A 15343-nucleotide genomic window follows, 5' to 3' on the forward strand; every position below is an offset into this window, starting at 1 on the left:
GGCCAGGAATAATTGTCCTAATAAACAGTGTATTCGAGTACCAGCAAACTGTGTGTCTCCTTCCTTCATTTTCTACCGCACATACAATATGACCATTGTAAATCATTTCAGGAACAGAAATGCCAAAATTCGTTCTAAAGGCGAAAAACAAATACCACGGTCTCCAATTCTGGACCCTGACAACCACATTAACGGGGTAGCACATTTATTATATATTATATATATATATATATATATATATATATATATATATATATATATATATATATATAACCGGACGAGGATAAATGTACTAACTGAGTCTGACTAATTAGTCAACTAGAGTTAGTGTCACAACAAAAAAAATTGTTAAATTAACACGTATAAAAAAGAGTCTTTTACCTCTAATAATTTTCCCTCCATGTGTTTGTTTTATGAGTGGTGAATTGTTGTAAGTTTAATACTTTTAAGATATCCATGGCGTTAAATACAAAAATTTCACTGCTGGAACTGTCTTGTTACAGCGATCTAGGATGTCTATCGAAGTCAACACAAAAACATCAGTGTTCCCAAAGTCACTTGCGAGCCACTGTAACACTCAAAACAAATGTTCAACTGGACAAACACAAGCGTAGGGATGCAATACATCACAATAAGCAAGTAAGAAAAAATCATGAGGTTCTTAAACACTTCACTGATTCTGTTATTTACGTTGGCAAGCAAGAACTTGCATTCACAGGGCATGATGAAGACACCAATTCTTCAAATAGAGGTAATTATGTGAAATTACTGTCTCCGATTTCTGACTACGACAGCATATTAAGCAATCGCTTGTCAATAGCCACAATATTCTATGGTACCTCTAACAAGCATAGGAACAAATAAAAGCATATATACAGGAAGTATGTTGCTATAATGGTAAACTACCAATGTTGGAAACGCAGCTTAGTGGTCTTGTGTTTTCAGGTATGTGACCAACAGTGGCCCAAAAGAACGATTGTTCTGTGAAAATGTGTTACATTTACTAAAATAAATTTTAAAAATTATGAAAATGCTTTTAAAAAGACAATTCCAATTATTATTTTAAGATTCTATTGATTTTTTCGTATTACAATGCAGGACAGCTGCTATAATACTGCTAGATTACTTTTACTAAAAATGTTCACTGATTAAATCTACCACTTAATCAACTAACCACCCAGCTGCTTATCCCATGATGTACAAATGTGTCACTCCCATGAGACTAGCATGCAAGAAATTATATGTGCATCTGCAAAGTTTAACACGTCTTAACGTGCTTCAATGAAATAAGAACTGTACTGTAAAAGTGTATGCCGTTTTATTCTGATGGCAGCAGTCCCAAAGAAATGTGCTTGACAGACATGATCACCAGTATACACACAGCTGAGAGTGAAAAATGGATGCATGTGTATCTACAGAGAATAAAACAAGGAGATTTCTTTATTTACTTGTTGGTATTACAGGTTGTAAGGAAGCCTGGGAAAGTGTGTTTGAAAACAAACATTGGAGGTATTTATCGGCTTTGATGCCATGGTAACCACATATTTATTTATCTTTAAATCTAAGATCTTTGTGATGTCATTTACTATATAGCTAATGATGTAACGATGTAATGATGTTCCTTTCTATTTAAAAACATTCAGGTATCAGATATCATCCAACATTTGAGAGATGAAAATAGGTCCACTTGTGTGGCATAAGAGAGCAAGCGGTTCATAGTGTGGTAGAGAGGGACCTGCTTCCACAGGGGTCTGGCCTCTCTCAGAGAATCTTTAAAACATTATCTTTAAAATATGCATTTTCCCGCAACCTAGAATGCACATACAACAAAAATCTGTATATGTTTCATTATGTCCACAAAATCTCACTAACAAACCCCATCTTGCTGAAGAGCCTTCCCTGTCTTCTTAACCCTGTGCTCAGTAGTAGGTGGTATAATCTGACTTACTCCAAAAGCATCCTTTTTAATTAAAAAAAAAATTATATATCTCTTGCCCAAGTGCACAAATACTACTAGCAAAATTCAAGATGGCCACCAGGAGAGGCAGTGCAGTCAAATTTGGTGCGTAAAAAGCATTTTTAAAAATTTTAATTTCAGATATGTTTAAATTAAGTAAAAACTATTGATAATAACCTATTTGGGGTTTTATTTGTTGAAATCTAAAAAAGTGTGCCCACCCTAATACTACAGAGGGAATATAAATGTCTGTGCCTGCTTGACATACTGATAAACATCTGTTTATTCTTACCAAAATACACAATAGAGAATAGAGAGAAGAAATGACAGATACCATTAGTGGGGTTTTTTTTGTTGGCATACATAGTATGAGAAGTGAACTGTGGTAGGATTACAGCAGTACTGAAAACTGGTAGCCCACTGAATAGGTTACCAATTTGTACTATAGCAGCTTAGTCTGTAAAGTTGGCATGTGATGTGAATTTCTTAATGTTTTTAATCATTGCATTCCTCTTTATTACCGATGATTTGCCAACTGCCATTACATTTTCCAATAAAGATATTTTTTTCTATAACAGGACTGCCATTGGCTACAGTTAAAACAACTTTATTTTAGTATTTAAATGTATGTATTGGTATACATACTTTATCAGTTCTATGATGTATAATGCATCAAAGAAAAGCCTAAAACAACTTTTGAAACATAGTCTAAATCATTAAACATTCCATGAATTGAAAATCTATTAAAAAAATAAACAAAAAACATTAAATTAAATGGTGATTTTTCCTGGCTGTCCAGTCATAGGGTGCAGGAATTAAATGTCATTACTTTAAAACTAAGTAACTCAGGTATAATTGTGCAATGCATGAGGAAGATAATGACTGGTTACATTGCCTTAAAATAAACATATTTAAAGTTAAATTAGTATTATTACAATCATGTGTTCCCTTAGGGTCAAGGGTTAAATGAGATGGATTAAGATTAAGAAATCCAAGTTTCAATGCCTGGCGCTAGCAAGAGTTTCAGTTTCACAAAAACACCTATAAAAATTTCTCTTCTAAAATCTCTTCAGTTTTTAATCTCCAGCACCCAACCCTGCTGTAATAATGCTGAGAATTCTTTCCTCAGTAATGGAACAAGCCATGATTGTGGTTCTGAGAAATGAACCAAACAAATTCTATAACAGAATATCTTTGAAAGGACTCTACCAATGTCTTTGCCGTCTACTAACTAACTATCTGTCCCATGGGGATGTGACGTTAGCACCCACATGCCTCTACTGGCCTGGCGGGACAGTGCAGGGAAAAAAAAAAGAAAAAAGAAAAAAAGAAAAAAATTTGGTACACACAATCAATTTGTGGGGATTCGGTACCAAGGTTTGAAATTAGGTACAGTTGGAGGGTATGTATATGTATATATTGTGATGCTAAATGTATTTCTGGATAGGGTTGTTATTGTTATACTACAAAACGAAAGCCGTAGCTCAGACAACACTGAAAAACTGGAAAGGGAAAAAAAATCAATACAGTAATAGCACAGTTACAGTGGGGGTAACTTATTTCAGAGGTCACAGCAAAGCAAGTTCATGTACAGTAAGTGGGAAATTCAATACAAAACACACTTTGTATTGACTATATTGGGCGTCATGTTAAAACAGCACAGCTTGCATGCAGTACTGACACTGAAGAAATTCAGGATGCAGGGGTAGTGTTTGAAGTGGGTCTTTTTTTAGTAGGAAATATTAAGCCAAGCATACACGAGGAAACATGCTTCCCAGAGATACCAACTTACGAAAGTAGAAAACAGTAGCATAGAGGCGGAAATATAGGAGCAGATTTTTTATTTTTTTTTGAAGGCCAGGGGCTGCCAGCTCTAGAAAAGGTTCTTAGGGTCTGGCAAGCCAATTACCTCATTTTTGCTGTTCAATCTATAATTTTGGTAATTGTAAACACATGGCATTTAGAAATTAACAACCCTAATAGAAAACACTTCAACACTGATTTAAAAAAAATTGGAATTTTATTTACTCTGGATTTAAACATTGGTAATGACGAGTAAGTGCTATCAAACCTGGATTGAAATATTCAACCTCAAAACATTATAAAAATAACACTAAGAAAGATTTAACAGTTTTTTATTTACATTTTTACTACTCTGCAACTATAAACACACAAAATGCTGTGTAGTATCCAATAATTAATTATTTAAAGAGAGTTAAACCTCAAAACCCATTTGCACAAACACAGTAATGGGGAGTGTCAGATTGTGCTTATTGTTGGCGTTTCTTCGTACCTATGTGAGCGATACAGTCATGACGGCCACCATGTTTCACAGAGAAGTCTGTCTGGCAGTACTCACAGTAGATGTTAGATTGAGACACTTCACTTCTTTTAATGAAATGCCATTCTGTGGTAAATTCCTCTTGATATTTCTGACAAGCCAACCTCGATCTTTTTGATTGAGGAGAGTGACATTTTTTGTTTGATTCCTATTTTAATAACTGATAAGTAAGGCTAGGATTTTGTCTCAAATTTGTACAAAAAAAATCACGGAGCAGTAATGGTGAATTTGTTCAAAATCACGGAGGAACGGGGAAATGTGAAGTCACAGGGATGACAATTCAACTGTTTATTTATTTTTTTATAATTTTTATAAATTACCTACATAAAACATACAATTAGTCTGACTACAGAAGTAGAAAAAAGGCTAAATGAATCTAAGTTTATTTATTTTGGTTTTCACATGATCAGGTTCAAGGTTTAATCCTATAAAAAAAAATCAGTAGAATTCACAGCATACACAACTAACATCAAATTTTTATTTTACGTAACATTTGGTGGGGTTTCTACAGGACAGTAAACAAAAACTGTAGGTTTTAAATGCCTTTAAAAAATAACATTTGAAGTTTGTGTGCACCTGTTGCTTTTGCTGTGGTAGTCTGTAGTTATTTTAGTTTTCAGTTTGTTTTTTTTCCATATTATTCTGATACAGCATGTTGTGCATGTTGAATGCTTTTCTGGAGCACCAGTCATCCCGAAGTACATTTTTTTATGCAGAAAATGATTACAGCAAGAGCTGGGAATCTCGTTTCTATGTTTTTGCAGAACTGGTAAACGTTGCGTTTCATTTCACTGACAATTCTGTAGTAAGCACGGTGTATTCACGCTGTGCTACACAGTTGTCTTCAAACAGTATAATGGCCTCAAACACTTCTTTCTCAGCTGAGATACTTTGCCTGATTTGAGTCAAAACCCGACAGGCAGTGAAAAATGCAGGTGCGGGTTTACAAAAATCGGGCAGTAGATTTGCACCTGCATGTATGTTTAAATTAACATTTTGAAGCAGCACGTGGTCATTCCTGCCGCACACTTCAAAATGGATGAAAGCCTTATTGTACTGAGTGGTGTTGCACTTATAACTGCATTAAAGCTTTGTAGAAGGTGCGGCTAGTTAAAAGAAAAAAAAAAAACACGTTTTATTAACCGAACGTAAACAAACAGCACCGGACTCATCAGCCCCTGCCTAGAGTTTTTCAAAACTATTTCACTTAATCACCTTAAAATGCCTTTTTACATCACTGTTTTTGTTAAATAGTTATAAACACTAATCTGGAGCAAGTTCTTTGAGAAGTGCTCACATAAATATGAATGCATGCTCCAGTCACCGGCTAACACCAGCATCTTATTTTGCTATGCTAATGCTTAGGAATGTTTGAGTTAAATAAATGCATGACAGGTAAATACAGCACAAATGAAATGTACCATTAACTATAACAAATATTTTAACTAAACTCCACTTTTTACATTGCATAACATTATGTCAGCTACTGCTAAGATAAATAGAAATTACTAATGCACTAATATAGGCATCCATGGACTGCAGAAGTCTGTAAAGGTCGCCATCTTGCAAAGTCACATGACAAAAGAGCACGCGCTCACAGTTTCTCTCTTGATTGGCCAAAGGCAAAATGTTTCCTAAAAATGTTTCTCAAAGTAGAACCCAGGTCTACTCCGGGAAACTTTTCCTGATTTCTGGACACATGGAAACAGCCAGCAAACACAAGGAAACATTGCGTCTGGAAACATGCTTCCTCATGTATGGTGGGCTTTACAGCACCTGTGAGCTTCACTTACAGAATTCCTGAATTTGTGAATATAGAACACGGGTGGAATGCAATTCGGGTCCAATACTCCTATTCATAACACAAGGTTTAATATTTGCATTTGGAATACTGACTATCAGGAAAAGTGTCTGCATTGGGGTTTGGACACATGGAGAAGAATCTCTTTTCCAGTTTCATAAAATGGCAAATGAAATACACAGTAATGTTAAAGGTGGACCTTCAATGGACAAGAAAAGAAATAAAATTTTTAGATACCGTAGTAAAACTTGAAGGTGGTTCAATTGAGACTGACCTCTTCTATAACCCTACTGACATGCACCAGTATTTACACATGTCCTCACAGAGTCCCATTAGTAATGACTTACTCTAAACTTTTGCCTAATATTTCTAAGATAGTTTGGAAACGCTTGCGGATCCTACATAAGTCAGAAAAATTGAAAAAAACTATTTAAGGCCTCAGTTGTAGCATTCAAAAGAGAAGCTGATTTAGGTGATATAGTAGTATGTTTCAGTAAACATAAAAGAATAATTGACAAAATAGGTTCTACAAATACTTGCACTAGTACATGTAAAGTTTGTAAATACATGGACAAAAGTAAAAATATAATTAAACTTAAGAATACCACATATCCACTAAATACTAATATCTACTGTAAAATAGCAATGTTGTTTATGGAATAGCCTGTGAAAACATTGGAGAGACTGGAACAACTTTATTTAAAGGAATTCAGAACCACCTTTCAATAATTAGAAATTTAAAAAATGAATGAACCAATAGTACAGCACTTCACCAGTCAAGGATATGACATAAATGATGTAAAGTTTGTAGTATTAGAACAGCTAAAATTCGACAATGCGACATATAGAAGAATAAAAGAAAGTAAATAAATAGACTGAACATGATTATGTTCTAACACTTAACTCATTTGCAATCCTACTCAAAACCCTCATCCTTAACCTTGTCACATGGACAGACACTAAATGCCACCTCAGAAAACACCCATCTTCAAATAGCTATAAGAATTCCATATTTAGAAAGCAGTTACGCGCTACAGCTAAAAACGGTTGTACAGTCTAATAACATTATCAGGACTGAATCTTTTTTTTTCCCCATGTGGACATTAGCTTTGGTAATTGAATTTCTAGTAATGTGTGGCTCTAAGGATGCTTTCTGTGAAATGCGAGACACTAGGAAGTGAATTATTAAATAGATAAAAAAATAAATTTATGTTTGCTCCCTGTCAGAGTTCATATCCACAGGAAGCCTTGATAGAGGACCAGAATGATTTAGACAAGTTTGCTTTGGAGATTCATAACATATGCTTGCTGGACAGAATTGAGTTATCTCTGCTCCTGAGAGTAAGTTATTGTAGCAGGAGCTGACAGAGATGAAGATAACTGAGGAAATTCAATTACCTTTTCGTGTTTTTTTTCTAATAGGATCCTTAATGTGAATAAGATCCTCAGATGATGCGCCTCTGTAGCACCATGTGATCTGCTTTGATACCTGCTTTAGGACAAGAGTCAAACTCTCTTTTATAGACCTTCATTAATAATGAAATATGATTGTTTTCAGGGCACTAGGGTAGATTGGAAGATTCTACTGTCCCTGCAGCAGTCTTTTGTAGGTGTTGCAGATTACTATTTTATAATTTGTTTTAAGTAAATTGTCTTTCCCTACTATCTTTAGTAGACAGAATAAAATACAGCAGTTAACTGTCCTGGTGTGTTTTCTAAGACGACATGATTACAACTTTAAATTATAGATTATGTTTTAAACAGATGGGGGTGGGGGTGGGGGTGGGGGCTCATCATTAACATTAATATTCAAAACCTCTGAATCAAAACATTACATAGAGACTGATTGGTATTACAACATTTAAAATATTACAGAAATAAAATGAATGATATAGTTGAAAAACCCTACCCAAACTATTGTAATCCCACCTGTAATGCTCCACCTGGTCGGGGCTAGCCTGGGTAAATTATTGAACAAGCTACAGAATCTGATCACAAATCATGAAAAACTTGTCCATTATCTACCAAGACTGACAATTCTGATATGCCTAAAAATGCTGCTACCAAGAACATGTACTTGAACTGCTAAATCCATTATAGTTGGTATAGTGCCATATTTGTAGATATATTTTAAGTTAATCTGTTGTATGTTTCTTATTGTAAGAGAGATATAAACTTGTCCAGTTTAGGGGACAGGACAGCAAAGCTTTTTTTGAGGCTGCTCAAACTGTGCGAAATAAGCTCTCCTATAACATACTCCTTATACATAACGCATTACCTTATTATAAAATCACAAAAATGAAGACTGTAGTCATGAACTATTAATAGGCATAACTTTTTTTTTTTTTTTTCAGGAATTTCTAATACTGGACTTAATATGTTTTATGATGAATAAGAAGCAACATAAGAAAAGCCAGTTCGATTCAAATTCTTGTTTTGGTATATCAACACATTGTAAATGAAAACTCTAGACTGACAGGTAATGAGCCTTTAAAAATCGACCTGGCTTTTATGAATTAGTCTAAACAAACTTGTTTACGTTATTAACGTAAGCTCAATGACTGGCCACTGAAGTTGTGTTTACTAGGAATGTGCCACATCCTTGTTCTCACACCTGCTGTATGTAATCATGGAAAATAAAGGATTTTTTATGTAAAGGGTTTTGTTGCTCGCAAGAAAATAGACAGGTGAACAGTTTTTACTTATTAATAAATAGATAACCAAAGGATCTGGCAAAAGTGCGAGGCAATGAAGTGATTCCTGAATGGATTACCGCAGAGGCGATTAGTCTTGTAGAATTATTCGTTTTTTTAATATTGAGGTTCATTTTGGAATACAAACTGGTGTACACCACCTTGCTTTGTGGACTGCGATTGTCAAAGCTGTCTGCATGACATGAAAACAAACATTCCAGGATCTGTATGCCACTTAAATTGGAATTGTTATTCCATGTAAACATTACAGGGTTCTATAGCGCCACAGTAAGTTACAAGCAGAGCAGATCCTGCGCTTTACAGCCATATAACCCAACTGTGTTGTTTCACTTTGTGAGTGAGTAGTCGTAGTAGTAGTATCAGTAGTAGAAGTCATAGTTTTATTATACCAGTTAATGCAGCGATGGATCATTAGCCATCTAGAGTGCTATTAATGGCAATCAGTAAAGAGTACTTGGTAAGTCCATTGTGCTGCTTTACATTTGATAAGTGAAATCCGCTTAAAGACAAGTAACACCCCCTCTCTCTATCTACTCTTGTCTGAGTATTCGAGCTATAGCTCTGGATCAGATCCTGCAAACTGGGAATTGCTGCTGTACATTTTTTTTTTAAAAATGGAAAAAAAAACTCTGTAGCCTGTGCTCACTGTTCTCTTTCCCCCTCCTGAATGCCTAATGAAGTCCCTAGGTACAGCTTGAGAGAGAGGGGATTTTACTGTATACATCATTATATTGGAATTTTGACATTGAGGTAGAAACTAGATCTATGATGATTATTTATTTTTTGCTTTATTTCTCATGACTATATCCTTGGTTTTAGTATGCAATGGAATCTGATCTGCTAAAATGTTTCAGGGCAAAAACAATAAAACGGATGGTGTCACAATCAAAATCCTATAGAATTTTTGTTTTTTACACCATTTAATATTTTGGTGTGAACTTTTTAATCGTTTACCGTTATTTATCCATGCAGCAATAGACTTTATTAAACTACTACTCTTATTATTTAACATGGCCTGTCAGGGAGTGCTTATATATTAATAGTGTTTCTGGGGCCATTGCAAAATGATTCTTACAGTACATGTCTGGAGTTTTTATTTTCATAAACTTTAAAATAATACAGATACAACAGATACCCTTGGGGAATTTGCTGCTTGCCCTTGCCTATTTTGTTATATATTACGATGGCTTTTTATACTGTAGATACCAAACTAAAGAAGACAAAGTATTGTTCATTTAGAAAGAGTTCCTGGCACTTTTTTCGTCAGAAAAAATGACTCCAATACACATGATTTTCAACTTGCTTGACCTTGAAGTGCATGCGGCTCAGAATTTTACTCTGAGCATCAGCTAATAGGGTAGATGAATGCGTTTTTGGAAAATGCTGCTTGGGAGGAGATGAAGAAGCTGCCGCCATCTGTGCATTGTGACCAGTCTATTAAAACAAGAACAAGTAGGAGAGATACTTTGATAAGTGTTCTGCCTGTGTTAACCTTGATGGCTGCTATCGAGGGGACAACACTATATCTGTTTCATTGGATTAGATTCTTTCCATGCAGAAAAAAAATCTATATTTCTAGGCGCTGGGTGACAGGGGCATCATTTCAGAATTGAAGTGGCTGTCAGACATTGTCATTTGGTGACTTTTGTTCACCATTGTACTTTAAACCTTCATTTTTCTAAGTCGTCTTTCTTTCTCTCCAGGAGCCTTTGTAACAATTCCCCGGGTGGCACTTTATGTTCAGATTTTAAACTTGAGGGCAAAGATCAAGTGTGCAGATCTCTGAAAGCATCCCCTTCATTTGCCAAGAATGTCCTTATTTGCAGTGAATTTGCATTCGTGTTAGTGCTACAAGGACAATTCTGTCTCATGGATGGTTTTCTCTTTTAAAATGAAACCCACTGGGACCAGGTGTCCTAGGATTTGAGAATATCAGAGCAGAGTTTAAGGCAATAGCTGGCACACTTTATAAGACAGCATAAACAGAGTGCAAATCAAGAACTCTTAATATGATTTATACCGTTTTGGCCCACAGCTTGAAATAACTTTGCCTTCATGGCACAAAATAAGAATGTACATACTGTCTTTCCAACAATAAAATATGACGCCTAAAAATAAACTAAATAATTTGAGGATGACCGAGAATTAGTTACTAAAAACATAAGCGGCTGAAGATGCATATTCCTGCTGCTTTTTGATTATATTATTGTGCCTGACCTATACGCTTTGTCATTGTTTTAGCTGACAATACCAGCCTCCTCCCCGCACGTGTGGAATATGCAATTCACAGCATTCACTAAAGGAGTGCTCACCTAATCAACGATGTCATGTCACGCATGAAGCTTCTACCTAAATCCAGAGCGCAAAATGTCAGCCTCATCCCCATGATTATTGGGCAATGAACTGAACAGATTTCACCTCCATTCAGCTCTGTGCCCAAATCCCTTTGTGTAATGAAAGACCAAGCCTGAAAGACCAAAACTGGACAATGACAGAGACACTGCAGACTGTGACAACATATCTGTTTGCAGAGAAAGGTAACTAGCCACAGATGAGGTGTGAACACGTTTCTGAACAGTGACGAGTAGTTCTTTTTTGCCAGCTGTGCAAAATTACACAAAAGAAGTGAATGCAAGTGCTTTGCAATGTTACTGCTGCACTGTAAGACAGACCTACCTCGGTGTAGTAAACAAACATTTTCATATAACATCTACAAAATAAGAGAAATGGCAACACCGAAGGCACAAGGACCTATTTTCTGATAAATATATATATATTTGTTTTTCGTGTTTGTGGATCAGACGCATGAGACAAGAGTCATTAGGGTTATGTTGCCACAGTCGCCACCGTGCTGGCCATTCAAGCCACAGTGAACAGCCCCATCTTGTTCATGGGTTTTAGTTGGTTTTGGTCCTTTTTGCATATATGGCCATAATTGGATAATACAAAGGAATTTGTTCAATTTCTTTGCCATGTTCTCTACATGTTGAAGTTTCATTGTGCACTGTCACATTGGAGCTGGCCATGCTAAATTTTTTTTTTTTTTTTCCCCTGTGGTTTTTGTTTTCTGTATTGAACAGGGGGAGTCTCGATTATTTCACTTTTTTTTTTTATGGAACCATAGTGCACATTAATTTCATGTATGACATGTACCTGTAACATTTATAGTTAGAGTTATAGCCACAAATCAGCAACAGTGAAAAAACAGGTGAAAATAGCTTGGACCCTAAAAGGTTAATGTAGAGGGGGATTTCCCTTTGTCAAACTTGCAGTGTTACTGCCATGGGGTAAGTCGGGGTTGAACACACAAGGCAGACACCACATCTGAAAAGACACCCCACTTGTACCCGTACTGGGAACATGTGGACGCTACTCTGGCACTTTGTAGGGTGTCCATAACCCTATCGGACATATCCAGATGGTTCAAATGTAGCAGTTCAGGGGCCAGACCCAGAGCTGCAGGCTCGATGGGTCAGGATGCCATAAGGTCCCCCGTGCTTGACTCAGCAGGTAGCGGCACTTGGGCATTCTCCACGGCTGCCCGCTCAAGACCTACATAACAGGCTACTATGAGTACCTTCGCCTGGTCCGGCCTGATTTTCCCCAAACAGCAGGAGCAGAGCGAGCATGGGAAGGCATATAACAGTTGTCTGGGCCCCTGGTGTGCCAAGGCATCTACTGCCAGTGGATTCCCACTATTAAAGAGAAAGATGCAAAAAGATGTACTTCTGCTCTCCCAAACCGCTCCTAAATGAAGCTCATCACCTCGGGGTGAAGCCTCCACTCTGAGGCGCTGGGAACTCTCCTTGAGAGGAGGTCCACCGCCCAGTTTGTCATCCTGGGCAGATGTACTGCCCGTAGTGAGAGGAGGTTCTCGTGCACCCAGAGCAAAAGCTCATAGGCCACACGATGGAGACTGGGCGACCTGAGGCTGACTTGGTGGTTGACGCAAGCCACCACTGTTGCGTTGTCTGTACGGACCAGCACGTCATCCTCAAACCTCCTGCAAAAAATTCTGCAAGGCCAGGCAAACTGCCTGCAGCTCTAAAACACTGATGTGGAGACCCTACCATGGAGTGTCCACACACCTTGTGCACCCTTGCTATTGCACACAGTCCCCCAGCCCAGCCTGGATGCCTCCATGGTGATGACCTCCCTTCCGGTAACACTGCCCAGCGCCACGAGACACTGTCAACAGGTGGTCGCATTTCAACAACTTGGGCTGAAAAACCCTGCTGTTGAACCAGACCTGCAGAGGGCACATCCGCAGGAGACACCAATGGAAGGGTCTTGGAAGCTGCTGCCATCAAGCCCAGAAGTCTCTGGAACATCACTACCGTGACCGCATTGTTGAGTTGAGAGAGCTCCAAAACATGGCTTTTCTCTGCTCTCTGCTATCGACAGAGTGGACAGCATGTACCTGGAGCCCAAGCACACTCCTAGATAGGAGGCTGCCTGAGAAGGCGTGAGCTGGCTCTTCGCATTAGTCACCGTAAGGCCCAACTGTTGAAGGTGGCCGGTGGCAAGTTCCATATGGGCCCTGGGCCTGTGGCACCAAAATGCTAGGGCTGCTGCTCAGCTTGTGGCTTCGCCTGAGGCTTCTGTCTCTGCACAGGGTGGCGGAACCTATTAAACCTATGCAGCCATGGAGGTAAAGCACAAAATCAGCCGACTTATGTTGCTGGATCCCGGGGAAGGAGCAACTCAAGCCACTGGACACAAGGAAGCAGAGGGGCATAACAAGCAACAGGCTGTAGTGCACAATATCTGCGAAATTATAATACTAACACAGCATATAAATATTGCTTAATATCTGTATAAACACAATCATTTGCCAGAAAAAAATTAAACAGGCAACAAGTACTTATTAAACCAGACTCGTGTCAGGTCAGTCCTGAAAGGAAAAATGGCGCCAAGATCTGTGAGCGCAATCCATTTATGCCCTCGGGGGTGGGCCATGACTGTGTCACAGGCTCTGTGAAGAGCTTCGATATATCGCATTCAGGTTTCAGGGTCTTTAGAGGTAAATATCCACATGATAATGGTTACATTTTGTACTTTAAAAGGGAACAGACTGTTACAATCTGTCTTTGAAGGAAAAAAAAAAAAAAAAAAAAAAAAAACACCCTTGTTTTATTCCTGTTTTTGTGGGTATTACATTTCAATTGTAAAGGACCTACCTCAAACTCGGCATGCTTGTGGATATCCTCTGCCCTCTGTCTGCTGAGTATGAACTCTGCCTCGTTCGCGACCCTCACCAGGTGATCTTTCATAGTGTGGCTCAGCAACCTTCAAGGGAAGAGATTATTAAATGCTGGCATGAGAACACATGGGTCAAGGATGTGACTTGATAATAGCTAATGAAAACTTAAGTAACTCATTTCAATGTCAGTCGCTCATTACAGGGCTGTAACAAACTATTGCCAGTGTTACTAGTGTGAAATCATTTTAAAAGGAAAACACAGGAAGAGGGCATTTTAAATGAAATCTGGGAATTTACTAACCACCCAGTTATGTATGTATGCATGTATGTTAGAGGAGTTAGAGCTGAGTTTTGCTGACCCAGGCCAATTTTCAAAAGTGATCTTTTAAAGCCAGAATGATCATAAACCCAAACAGCATTCCCTATGAAACCTAAAAGCTATTTTGCAGCACTCACAAACATTGTAAATGCACCTGTAATTGAAAGATGTAAAAAGATTTGCAGATATTGTTCATTTTATTACAATAAACTCTAATGATTCTACGTGACTCCCCTGCTAACTCAAACTGGGGTTTATATTAACCATGCATTACCTTGTGAGCATGCAAGTGACTTTCAGAACAGTGTTAACAATTGCCGCAATGCTGGTACATAGTTGAAAAGATATTCATATTAAAAGGTTAGATTAAGAAAATTAGACAACTGTATTTTGTTTGTCATGTTAATACAAACCTACAAAACTGACTTTTAATACAAATGTCTTTAATAGTCAAAAATAAAATAACAAATTGATTTTAACTTGCGTCTTTTTTACAGAACACTTCACATCACATACTAAGTATATTCAAAAGTGCCATAATGATCATTAAGCACTTTGTATTAAAACCAAGTTAGCAAGGGAGACGGCACTGAAGCACAAGTCCTGCATGGATCCAATTTTTACGACCTGCTGCTACAGGAGCCGACCCAACCCCACAACCCGCTGCAACGCCGTCTTCTTACACGTGACTCAACCCACTTTAATAAGACCTGCAACCGAACCCGCATTCTCCACAGACTGAGTTGTTACCGTACACAAAACACAACGACAGGGTTTTACAAGCAACGAATCCAGTCACACATTCATTATTTTCATTTGCTAGGATTCTAAAATAATTCCACACTTCTGATTTGCCTCAAAAACTATTCTCCACTACATGATATAAACCCTGCGCTATCTTTTGTTTCACCTCGTCCACAGACATTTTTAATATCACCAAGCAGATGTGATAAAAGGACCTTGCTACGTATCAAACAAGCGGCAAAACAAACCGAGAACACTGCTTGG

The 15343-nt window shown here is 37.6% G+C and overlaps 1 protein-coding gene across 4 annotated transcripts in view; it reads right to left on the reverse strand.

The window, feature by feature from the left end:
* The window catches only part of lrba (LPS responsive beige-like anchor protein), a 283887-nt gene that overhangs the window by 147304 nt on the left and 121240 nt on the right, over positions 1-15343 (reverse strand). For all 4 annotated transcript variants that reach the window (XM_041260260.1, XM_041260269.1, XM_041260252.1 and 1 more), the window contains one exon: positions 13994-14102. In XM_041260260.1, coding sequence (XP_041116194.1) covers positions 13994-14102 — 109 coding nt within the window. The remainder of the gene's footprint in view (positions 1-13993; positions 14103-15343) is intronic.

Source organism: Polyodon spathula, chromosome 1, assembly GCF_017654505.1.
Source record: "Polyodon spathula isolate WHYD16114869_AA chromosome 1, ASM1765450v1, whole genome shotgun sequence".
NCBI lineage: Eukaryota > Metazoa > Chordata > Actinopteri > Acipenseriformes > Polyodontidae > Polyodon > Polyodon spathula.